Source organism: Azolla caroliniana, unplaced genomic scaffold (genome assembly GCF_043228905.1).
Source record: "Azolla caroliniana isolate FFs.n. ecotype wild unplaced genomic scaffold, voAzoCaro1.0.p SCAF_8, whole genome shotgun sequence".
NCBI lineage: Eukaryota > Viridiplantae > Streptophyta > Polypodiopsida > Salviniales > Salviniaceae > Azolla > Azolla caroliniana.
The window spans coordinates 21,726,027-21,739,062 of record NW_028230443.1 but is presented as its reverse complement, the minus strand read 5'-3'; the positions used below and the strand labels follow the sequence as shown (position 1 = coordinate 21,739,062).

General features: G+C 35.2%; 2 protein-coding genes across 4 annotated transcripts; both read right to left on the bottom strand.

Moving 5' to 3' along the window:
- Positions 1-1,120: 1,120 nt before the first annotated feature.
- On the bottom strand, positions 1,121-2,465 carry LOC147861341 (SAGA-associated factor-like protein). Of its 2 annotated transcripts, none has more exons than XM_087323188.1 (2): positions 2,000-2,465; positions 1,121-1,338 (listed from the first exon to the last, which is right to left on the bottom strand). In XM_087323188.1, the coding sequence occupies exons 1-2, from the start codon at positions 2,351-2,353 to the stop codon at positions 1,318-1,320; spliced, it is 375 nt and encodes a 124-aa protein (XP_087179314.1). In that variant the 5' UTR covers positions 2,354-2,465; the 3' UTR covers positions 1,121-1,317. The 2 variants fall into 2 exon arrangements, with proteins under 2 accessions (XP_087179314.1, XP_087179313.1); XM_087323187.1 differs by having other exon boundaries at positions 1,121-1,331; positions 2,000-2,463.
- Positions 2,466-6,989: 4,524 nt separating this feature from the next.
- Positions 6,990-10,229, bottom strand: LOC147861340 (uncharacterized). 2 transcript variants are annotated; one of them, XM_087323248.1, is made up of 6 exons: positions 10,125-10,229; positions 9,061-9,136; positions 8,753-8,820; positions 7,973-8,059; positions 7,418-7,477; positions 6,990-7,261 (listed from the first exon to the last, which is right to left on the bottom strand). In XM_087323248.1, the coding sequence occupies exons 2-6, from the start codon at positions 9,077-9,079 to the stop codon at positions 7,070-7,072; spliced, it is 426 nt and encodes a 141-aa protein (XP_087179374.1). In that variant the 5' UTR covers positions 9,080-9,136; positions 10,125-10,229; the 3' UTR covers positions 6,990-7,069. The 2 variants fall into 2 exon arrangements, with proteins under 2 accessions (XP_087179374.1, XP_087179373.1); XM_087323247.1 differs by lacking the exon at positions 10,125-10,229 and adding an exon at positions 9,254-9,366.
- Positions 10,230-13,036: the final 2,807 nt, after the last annotated feature.

Genomic DNA, 13,036 nt, shown 5'->3' with positions numbered 1-13,036 from the left:
GCATTGCACTAGGGATTACTTGCACATACACTCAAATCTCATAGGTAGACTAAGGAGCTTTTGAAAGCATGGTGCAGAAGATTTCTCATTCAGGTAGTGTTATTAAGGGTCAATGTGTGCAAATATGGAAGAAATCTCACCACCAAGAATGTGATATGCAACATTACATGGCACATCTTTCCCATTTTCCCACTACTTAGAACTTCAGATAACCTACAAGCCCTTGACAAGAGGTATTTCATGGTTGATTCATTCGACTCATCTGTAACTTTGTATTGTTTTGATGAACACTCTTGTTATGGTATGTGCCACATTAACCATCTTAGCTATGGTGTTTGTATTAGTGCCATTGGTGATAAGTGATTCAACCTTGTGTACTCAAGCCAACATATAGTCTGTGCATCATGACCATGGTTTCTTGGCCATTTGAACAAGCCTTGTGAATATAGATGGCCAAATTCATAATGCATCTAGAGGGCTTGAACCCACAAATGTGAAAGACAAGCTTTGCATCTGATGGAGGACCAAAGGCAATGACTATTAGAGGTAAGGCACACAACACATAATGCCTTTATGTCCATGAGGAGAAACAAATGTATAAATAAAAACTGTTTTTGTTACTTCAGACAATTAAACATAAGCCTACATGAGACACTCTCTTTTTATTGCAATGAGACTCAAGTGTGCTAAAAGAAAAAGAAAAGAAAAGAAATGAACTCTGAATCACAATTCATGAAAAATGTGCAGGAAAAGCTAATCCTTAATATCTAAGGATGATTATATAATAACAAAACTACCTTTTTAAAAGCACTGCCTTGTTCAGTGAATAGAATGTAGCAACATTTTCCAGGGAAAGATCATAATGCTGAAAAGCTATTCATCATTAAGATCACAGGCACATTAATATCAGCCATCAAGGTAAAAGATATTCAAAAGCAAAAAAGCAACTGATATTTCTAAGCATTCATAACTTTAAGAATGATCCAAGTCATTATCGAACAAAAAAATACAACAAATACTTTGTCGCCACATTCCCCATGATGACATACATACTCTATTATCAATGGTTGCATTAAGACACAACAAACATAGAAAATCAAACTAATCACCAAAGCAAGAATTTGGATAATCATGTTTCATTTCGATTCGCCAGCTATGTACATTACAGAATGAGCAGTCAAATAATAGTCTCATCCTTGATTTCTGAAACATGCATATCCATGGTGTGAGCTCTAGCTTCAGGTTTTCTTTGCATTTTCTGTCATGCCCCGTGTCTTCCTCTGCACCACAGGGTTTGTCTTCCTTGTTGTTTTCTGCCTAACCCTTCTTCCCTGAATCCTTGAAACAAATTTTGTATATTATTAAGTGTGCAACAAGACATATAGATCATCAATATCCATGTGTATATATAGTTTCTGAAATCAATCAATGGCATTCCCAAAAGAAGACAATGAATCATTGGACTCATTTCGTTTTGTTGGTCTATCAAACATGATGCAATATATGGAGCATGCAACACTCTACACACACAGACAGCATACCACAAAATACTGGCTGTTAGCTTCATTCCTCATCTAAAACATCACTGGATAAAGAGAAATGATTCACCATGTATATAAAATCCTCAAATCCATGAGTACATCATGCACGATGCATATACATAATCAATTCTATGTCAACATAAGTAATCGATACCTTGTGCACAATGGTAAACATAGACCATCTAAATCTGTATGTATGCACATAGTATTATTTGCTGAAAATATCATCTTAAGCACAACGTTGTCTAAAGACACAAGAAATTGTTACCAATTGTACCAGGTTGCACACAGACTATCATTATCATATGCACCATGATATGCACAGACAATCATTGCCATATGCTCCATATTTTGCCTATACATCATCAAAATCCATAGATGCTGAAATCGATCAATGATATTCAGATCATAAATAGCGCAAATAAAGAAATGTTAACTCCATGTGTGAGAGGAGAGACCTTTCCCATGCATTTCTCGAGATGTGGTGCAAACCGGCCTGCCATAACCTTTCGATGGCAATTCATACATTCAATGACTTCTCTAGCAACAGAAGGATGCTTCTGATTAAATATATCTACTCCACCGTGGTTAGAATCATTTTCAGTACTATTCCCTGAGATCCCTTCCACGATAAGCCCAGCTTGAACACCCAACCTATTTTCTTCTTCTTCTTCTTCTTCATCTATTTTAAGCCTTGGGTCTAACCCTAGCCGAGCTCCACGGTGGGCTTCGGATGCAATGTCAACGATCAGCGAGTCCATTAAATCTGAGAAGACAGCCTCTGCTTGCTGCAGTTCATTTATGATTTCCATAGTAGTTTAGCTCATCTGGAGAAAATGGGTGGTTGTGTATGTGGGTGTCTGTAAGACCAAGTCCTAGTCCATTGCTAAAACCCTAACCCTAACCCTAATTCCATGATCTAGACTCTGTTCTGTGCTAAGTTTTCAATATATGTATATCTACTACATACAAATACATACATATACATATATACACATACACATACACATACACGTACACATACACATACACATAAACACATACACATACATATCCACATACATATACACATACATATGCATATGCATATGAACATACATATCCACATACACATGCATATGCATATGAACATACATATGCACATACACATACACATACAAATACATACATACACATACACATGTACATATACACATCCACATCCACATCCACATCCACATATATATGCACATATATATGCACATACACATACACATACATAACATACATACATACATACATACATACATACATACGTACATACATACATACATACATACATACATACATACATACATACATACATACATACATACATACATACATACATATACATACATACATACATACATACATACATACATACATACATACATACATACATACATACATACATACATACATATATTTGTTTGAAAGTCGAAGTGAAACGAGAGGAAACCCGAGCCTTAGAGAGAGATGGTTTTATTCCTATGTTTGTGTCTTGTGGGGGTTCGCATCACAACGATCAATCTCATAAATCAGTGACCATATGGTCTCTCTCCCCAAGTGTCTACACCTAGTGAAACTCTTCTTCTTCGAATAACATCATGTTGATGATTGTACACAAAGGGGTTCCATCAACCCATGGTTCCAAACCCTATATTTAAGGGGTTCTCTTGTACCAAAAAGAATGAGGCTCAAAGCTATGGGTTAAGTTGTTGATATGTTCAATGATTCTCATAATGAAATTATCATTGGTTTTCACTGATTTTTTGAGAGCCCTGTTTGTGAGATGTGAGGGAAAGTACATCTAATATGAAAATACATATTCCTAATGAATAAGGAAGATGATTGTTCACCATTGGAAGACTAGGCTTGAGTATTTATCTCCAATAACATCAAAAGTGACATCCACACTCTCTTTAAAAGGGCATTAGATATTATAACCAAGTCTTTTTGTAAGAATCTTAATTAATGTTAAGCAGAATTGAGGAGAAAAAATAAGGAAGAAAGGATGCTAGTTCACTCGATCACCTCCTAGTGAAGGTGAGAGACAAATCTTAGTTCCCTATTTGTGTCTCATACCATTAAGTACGAACATGGATCGTACCTTGGGTTTGAAGGAGGCACATATGTTTGAAGCTAGAGCTTTGCTACACAATTAGAGTCTATATCCAAAATAATAAAGATGACCTCCTTCACGAAGGTAGCTAGCCTTCTTATAAAGGCTCAAACCAAGCCCTTTGTCTATTTCACATTTGGTTGCTTTCTTATAAGTGGCAAAGTGATGCAACACTCTAAATTTAGCTTCCATCGTAGGATTGAGATAAACTCAATCTTCACCCTTTGTTCCTTATGAACTAGCCCACATCTAACCCTGAGGTTAGTGAACTACGATTACAATTATGCTTGTAACATACTCCCCCTCTCTAAAAGATTGCAGTCTTGTAATGAATACTTAGGGAGGGAAGTTGCTTTTCAAGAGCATCTTCTTACTCTCAAGTAGCATCTTCGATATAATCATCCATCCATATAACTTTAAACTCTTGAATATGATTTGAATGTAATAATTTAGTTTTAGAATTGAGAATTCTTTTTGGCCTATGGGGTTTGGATGCCAAATCCTCAAAAGTAATCAAAGTTTTAACGAAAATTGAATTATCATCAAAACCCAAGTGAAAGACAAGATGGACTTTGATGCCAGCTGGAAGGTCCAAGCGATAGGTAGATGAATCAATATGGTTGAGTACTTTGAAAGGTCCACAAAAGTAGGGGCTAATTTAACACACTTATCCATATGTTACAAACTCATGAGGCACTTGTAAAAACACTTTCTGTCTAGGGAGAAATACACGAGCTTGACAATGCTGGTGACAATAGCTCTATCTTGAGCTATTTTTATATTGTCGTGAGCTATATGCAACATATCTTGCGTATCCCTTAAAAGTCGTGTACTTTGTAGCTCATCATGATGAATGTTGTCATTAATCGGGCACGTGGCTGAAAATAATACATCAACATAAAAGGATTATATCCAATTAATATATACTTGGAGCTATTATAAACAAACCCATTTAGTGGGCTTCTTAACGACATACGTTCGAAGCATATCCTCAATGATTTGATCAACTCATTGTGTTTGTCCGATTGAGGGTGGTATTTGGAACTCATGTTCAAAGTAGTTTCTAATTTCTAGTGTCCAAAAACTGGTAGTAAAATTAGTATCTCTATGACTCATTATATCCATCAGTAACCCACACAATTAGAATAACTCATTAATGAATTAGTAAACCAAGTCTTGAGTTGTCACCATGGATTATTGGAATAGTAAATCTGGTCATTTTTGTTAATCTATCAATGACTACAACTTTTTTGAGTGCGTGGTAAACTAACCATGAAATCCATTGATATACTTTCCCATTTTTATAAGGAATATCTAAAAATATATAAAAGATCTGCAATCTTAAGTCATTCAGCCTTGTTAACATGAATTGGTGATGTTTAATTACATAATCTTCTATGTCATGAACACATTTTAGGCCCAAAAAATTGAGTAGAGATAAAAACAAGCTTACTATGTATCCCAAAAGGCCTAACTGAGAGTGCATGACATTAAAAAATTATTTTCTTTTTTACCTCAAGCAAATTGGGAAGACAAAGCTTTCCACTATGGTAAAGCAAACAATTTACAGTGTGAAAGGTTCTGTTTGACGTTGAATTGTTTATGGCATCTGCTTCAGATTCAACTCTAACCCAGAAATGCCTAAAATAACTTTCATCAAGGTACTTTCCTGAAAGGTGTTCATATATATCAAATTTAAATATGATCAATGCATCAACAACAATGTTCATAGAGAAAGCAACGTCTTGAATGAGATTTGTCCATTGTGCTTTACGACCCAAGAGGTCTTGAAATATTTTCAAGAGTGGTGGTTCATAGTTACCACAAAACGATTTCCAAAGGTAATGTCTCCATGACTTAAGTGCATGTATGATTGCAAATAGTTCTTATTTCTAGAATTGAGTATCAAAACTGAGTAGGAATAAGTTTCTTACTATCCTATGTGACATGTTTGGCATCTTGATACACGACTACCCCTACCACATAATCGTTTACATTAATTTCAACCTCAAAAGGTTTAGATGGGTTCGGTTCGAGAAATGAAGGACTTGGACACATGTTCTTTGAGTATTTTAATTGACTTGTCTAGATAGTCATCCCACATCCCAAGGGATTAATTTGATAGATTTGCGTGTTTTGCCTTTTATATGGTTTGTAAACAATGTTGTCAATGGGGATTAATTGTGAATAGAAATGAACGTAGCTCTTGGATGGTACGAGTAGGCCAAAGTTTGACTTTCTCTATTAGAGAAGGATCAAATTGCACACCTCATTTAGCGATCAAATGTCCAAGATAAGTAAAAATTTGGCAAAAAATGGTTTGTCATGTAATGTTTAGAGGACAAAAGAGAGGTGTTTACTATGTTCATCCAAGGTACAACTATAAATAAGCATATGATCAAAGAATACAATGATAAATGATTTGAGTTGGCCCTTGAAATAGATCATTAATTTCTCGTTGGAATGTGGGCAGAGCATTCGTGAAATCAAAAGGCATGACTAGGAACTTGGAATGGTCATAGTGCATACAAAATGTCATTTTGGGAGTATGGTTTTCAACTATGAGAATTTGGCAATAACAAGTTCTCAAATCAATCTTAGAAAAGTATTTAGCTCATTGTAGACGATTTACCAAATCATCTACTTGGGGCAAGGGATGCCTATTCATGATAATGACTTTATTCAATAGAAGATAATTGATACATAGTTGCCAAATTCCATCTTTTTTCTTGACCAAAAGGATTCGTCCATCCCAGAGTGATTTACTGTAGTATATATGAACCATCCTTAAGTACTCCTTAAATTGCCAGGAGATCTTATTTTCTTTTGTTTGACTAAGTCAATTCATAGGAATACGAATAGGTGTAGTACCTGATATGAGATCGATATGATGTTCAATATTGTGTTTAAGGGGTTAACCCTTTTGGCCATTCCTTAGTGAAGACATCCTGAAACTCTTTTAAATGTGAATGAAGCAATTGTTGTTTAAACTTTATAATATGATAATTGATCCCCATCACTTGATATATTAGATATGTGGAGGTCATGGTAAAGTACACCACACTACATTGTAGAACAAGAAGAATGGAAAAAAGATGGCACTCAAAATCATGGAGACAAATGAAAGTTTGATACACAGCCATACCCATTAATCTCATAGAATATCATGTACAAAGCTACAACACAATCCCCCCACACACTAATCTCATGAACAAATTTACAAGACCAGAAAAAACAAACAAATCAAATGCAAATCCTAGGACCACCTCAAGTTCCATCTTTAAGATAAACCTGAACCTTGCATATAAACTAACATACACTCTTGATTTTGCTTTTGTTTACGATGTGTATATACATTGCGCATATAATACAAGCTAGGACCCAATCACATACGATCACATCCTAACTTTGTTCCATCATCCCAAAGTTCATGCAATTGATCTTCTGTTCTTTCCTTGGAGCCTGGCCGCATCCTCTTTGGCGATGGCGGTGAGAGATCTGAGGGGGAGCACTCAGGTGACTCGCTACTATCTCGTCTCGTCTTGATTGGAGGCAAGTTTTTATCGATCCCCCATTCCTAACACAAATGTTTCAAACAAAGCACACCATAAACCCTAAATGTAGTAGATAAACAAGAATTTTACAATCCAAACCAAATAAATGAAATAAGGCCATATATATATATATATACACACACACACACACACACACACACACACACACACACACATACTGTTATATCGTCTTTTCTATCAAGCTCAGTCCGATAGGATTGCTCTGTCGACTCAGGCTCCTACATAGAATTTCCAATCTGAATTAGCTATAAATTATGAAAATAAATAAGAGCTTAGACGCAAATTTGACAATATGATATTGAAATGTTTTTATGGGCTAATTTTGTTTAAGTATCATTCAACAAACAAAGTTATTCATATAGAAAGCAAGAACGAAAATTATATTGTCCATGGCCTTATCAGAAACTCTTTCTTTTTATGGTAGCTAAACACTCTGACAATGCCAGATGTTTTGTTTTTCTTTTCCATGTCTTAAACCCAGGAGTTAAAATTTGGGTCTCAGTTTGTTCCTCATCATTTTATGAATAATGAAATGCTCGGGAAGCCATATAATCGGCTACAAAAAGAGAACACACTTAATTAATAAACTAAAAAAGATTTTTACAGTATTTCTTAGCCCCAAAATAAATTGTAACAATGTCCTCTAATGTCTACCAATCAATCTTTGTGCATAAATACTAAATGCTTACTGCAACAATCTTTCAAAGACACACCTTTTTATAGTCTCTATCAGCTTCGGTGTTCAACCGTTCCAATCTTTCTTCTAATTGCCCTTGACTGTCTTCTTCATGCACCAACTCCTACATATTGAAAGAAAAATGTTTCTGTTTTCGGTCCTTCAGTGAATAAGTAGAAGAGATCAAGAAATACATAATAGGAATAAAACTTGAACTTAAAATCATAATTCAACACATTTAAATAGATTTATAAGTCAAACAAAACTCAGTAGTTTGAAGTTATGAGCATAAATAAAGGAGTAAAAAATGGAGAGAATAAATAAATATAACACCAGATTAGAATAAAGAAAACATGCATGCATAATAAGTACATCTCAAGAAGTACAAGATCATTTATTTCATTATATACACAATCAAACACATCATTCTGATGGTTTGTGGTAGAATGGGTGATATTGCTAGTCCAAGTTCCAAGATATTTACTAGCTTTTGAAAAACATGTTTGCATTCAGATACTTTCACCAAATCCCTTGCATTTCCTATTGAATGGTCACCATAGAATACACATATATATGATGATATAGTTCCACCAAATCCATATAATCCTAGAGAATGCTCAATGTGATCTCCCAATGATTACCAAACTTAAATATTATGTTGACCTTTGATATGCAAGTTTCTTCAAACAAAGAATATAACCTTAGCATCTAACTCTGGTGTCAAGATGTAAAATAAAAAAACATCTATCATATCAAACTTAGAAAAAAACACACAAAGTGATAACATTTTATAAAAGGAAAAGCTGAGTTACTATACATTTCCATCCTTCTCCAGATCAAAATCGGATTGTCCATTTGCAGAGACACTTGATGATTGTTGCATGTCTGTTAGCCAACATGTCAAAATATTTGTATTCATATACAAATACGTATTATCTTTGATGGGGACTACTAGTCTAGTAACAACATCATAATCTTATGCTTCTAGGCTCAAAATATAATCACTTGTAGAATGTAACTACGCATAGATTTATATATGATATAGAGCATTCAAATCATGTAAGGAAATCACTTCATCTATGCAATATCAAGAGAAGTTATAAATCAATAGGTATGAATTTATACCTTCACAACCAGATTTCATAAGTCCATTTTCATAAATCTTTCCTTGAGAATCTTCAATAACCAGCAAGCTCTTTTCCTTCATTCATTAGGATATGACTTCCCTCGATTAATGTGATTTATTAAAAAAAAATTGGAGCAATAAAGCAGCTTGAAAAAAAAATACAATAGAAACATCACAAATATTTAGCCTCACCATATGTGTATGTATGTATATATATATACATTTATCACACTTTGAAACTGTTAAGAAATCCCCTTTTCTGAAGCATCAATTCATAAGAATCTACAAAATAAACTTTAACTTCACTTGAAACCCTAAGTTTACTTCAAATCTCACACTTGAAATCTTCATATTACTTAAAAACCCTAAGATTATATGAAAATTCACTTGAAATCCTAAATTTACTTCAAATTTCACACTTGAAACCTTCATATTACTTAAAAACCCTAAGATTATATGAAAATTCACTTGAAATCCTGAATTATATACGACATTCACTTGAAACCCTAAATTTACTGAAGATTCACTTGAAACTCTATGATCTTAAAAGTTCACATAAGAACCCTGAATTATTCGACATTCATTTGAAACCCTAAACTACTGGTGATTCACTTGAAGTCCTAGAATTATGTGCAATTCACTTGGAACTCTGAGATTTTTTTTGCAATCCGCTTAAAACCCTAAAAATCCTTGAAAATGTACTTGAAACCCTAAATGAATTATCTCTCGCTTGAGACCCTAAATTAATGCGCATTCCCTTGAAACACTGAGATCATTGGACATTCACTTGAAACCCTAATTTTACTTGAGCTTTCATACGTGACTTGAAATTTTGCAACATTCACATGAAACTCTAAAAGATTAATCAAAGCCCTAAATTCAATTGCAATTTCGTATTGAAGCCCGATATTTGTCCTCCTTCTACCTACTGTGTAAGGGCAGAGTCAGACTGGTCAGACTAGAAGCTGCAACTAGGGTGTTTGTTAATCAATTTAATCTTTTCCTTTTCTCCTTCCAATTCTATTGCAATGACAAAAATGGAGGGGGATTATAGGAGACATACCTAAAATAAAAGGGAGGCCTGTCAAGGAATGGCAAAGGAAGGGCTCTGTTTTCCTGTCTTTTCTCGACTGTGTGAGCTCCTTCCTTCTTCTTCTTCTTCTGTTGCTGCTCTGCAGAGAGACATCTATTGCTCTGTTTTATTCTTTTGTTATTTATTTATTTTTATTTTTACTATTTTCCTTATTGTTATAACTTATTATTATTATTATTATTATTTTATTTATTGTTTTAACATTTACCCTAAATACCTTATTTATTTGTCTACAAACTACATGTTTAAAGCATACACTTTTTATTTTTATTTCTTTTAAAAAAAACTTTAATGCAAAAATAATGACAATAATGCACATATTTAGCCATCCATCCATCCATCCTCATATGAAAGTTTTTGCGTCTTCCGTTCGCTTCTCATAGAGAGCGAGTCTGAGCATTCGTTGGGCTAGTTTGGTTAGGGTTTGGTTTGTGTTATCACGTGTATAGAATACTACGGTAAATTCTCACCATGGGATATTATATGGTCATGCCCGTAACAGTTTGGGTCTAGTTTGGTCTGGTCTGGCTCTGGTTTGGGTTTGGGCCGACCTAGGCACAACTTGTAATGGCTGAATACATACTCTCTATAAGCAATCGAATGTGCTAAACACATTTCCTAGCCAAAAGGAAGCAATCGAATGTGCTAAACGCATTTCCTAGCCAAAAGGAAGCAATCGAATGTGCTAAACGCATTTCCTAGCCAAAAGGAAGCAATCGAATGTGCTAAACGCATTTCCTAGCCAAAAGGAAGCAATCGAATTTGCTAAACTCATTTCCTAGCCAAAAGGAATCAACCGAAACTTACTAAACTGCGTCAAACATGACAATGTCGAGCTAACTCTAGGGGAAGACCAATCTCCTTTTGTTATGGGTTTAAAACACGCTACGGTGTACCAAAATAATATTGTTTTTAACGTAAAACAACATGTATACTTATAAGTTATACCTAAAAATAAGAAAAAATTTCAACAAAAAATAAAATCTTTTTAAGGAGTGGGGTAGGGGGTAGTATAATAAACATTAAAGACAAGAAATGGGGGGAAATGGTTGTAAAAGCATCTTACCATTTTGGGAGCTAGTTTCCCCTCAAATTTAATTTAGTGCTTTTTCAAGTTGAATGATTACTTCATTTTGGCGCTTCCTCTTCCTCATTGATGCTCATCTTGTTGTTATGCTGATTATATTAAGAAGAAGCATGCACATGGCTTTTCTTGCGTCGTGCATATATGTCTTCTCTTTTTGTGCACATCTTGAATTTGCATGCCTTGAACGTTACAAGCATGTGGGGCAACGTATCACGGTATATGTATGCGTTTGTGATTAAGGTTACTAGGTATTGTGGAGGTGTTCAAGTAATGAACAATAACATAGATGAAGGTTATCTTTGTGCCCCTCATTGATACCTATCGCTAAAGAGGACGTTTTACATCAATTATGGAAATCCCAAGTACGAGAATTAAGCATTTTCGGTACTGTTACCCATAGAAGTGTACGGGGTGATATAAGGGTAAAACACGTTAAAGGGGTTGTTATATTTGTGTAATGTATAAGAGTGTGAGTGAGGATAAATATGTGTGTGAACACATGTACAATTATGTGCATGTGACAAGAATGTAATGGTCTTCTTTTTGTAACGGTCATATTATTAACCGTTCCATTATATACTATATAAACCCCTTATGGGACATGTAATGAAATATAGATTTTCCCCTCTCATTTTGTGTTTCATTATTTCTCTTTCCCTCTCTCTCTCTCTCCCCCTCATACGTAACCCCCTTGGGAAGGGGGTGAAGTCGTTCTTGGCTTCACCCCCCACTCAATAACAGGTACACATGTTTATGCTAGGGTAGGTTTGTATGGGGCAAGAAGAGAGAATAATGCCCATTTCTAAATCTCTTGTTGAGCAATTGTGGCTTCTCATAGTCAATAGTATTGTTTGACATGAGTCGATTGATTGATTGATTGTGTGCATATTCTTTCATGGAATTCCCAAAGTGTTAGGAAACAGGTCCCTCTGGATGGGAAGTGAGAAGAACAGTACTGATGAGTATCTCTGTTGTAACTGCCGCCTGTGGCGAAGACAGTGAACAAGAGGTCGTTGCCTTTGTGTTCATCTATTGTATATTGTAACATAGTGATAGTTAGCAGTCAGTGGACTGCCGTGGTTTTTCCCGTGTTTGGGTTTTCCATGTAAATATCTTGTGTACTCTTCTCTCCATTGTGTCGTGCATTCATCCCCATTTTCTATGTTTGATTCTAAGCTTGGTTGTGACCGAGCGTTGTTCATCGGGAGCATGTAGTTCTTGACACAAAGTGCATGCCGATCTTAAAATTCAACATATGACCACATATTGGAAATTTTCAGGGGTCTTTCTGTAAATTTTAGTGTTTATGAAAAGTGGCATGTGCTAATGAAAAATGTTGACAACTAAAAAATATATAGTTTAGCTCATTTCTTCATATGTGCTCCCCACATCACGATATCATCCCCCAATCCCTCGGTTAGCCCATCGAGAGGAAGGTGATCCTTCAAGACTCGGTATTGACCCTTGGAAATGCAATACTCCAAGGTAGGTGTCGTGTTAATCCCTTCGGGAAAATGTGATTCACTGACCACTAGTTTCGCTAGTGGTTTGTGAGGCAACCCCTTCACATTTGCATGAACCCTATGTTCTTCGTTGCCAATAGGATGTGCCCTACATGTCATGAATCCGTGAACATTATGCTTCACCTGGACTTAAACCTAGGACTTCGTATTATGAAATTCGAAGCCTAACCATTAAGGTAACCTATCAGGACGTGAAATGATAAAGGCTACTTTTCATAGTGATTATTGTATCAGAGAAACTTCTGGAACTTTCTAGAACATTCTAGAAATCT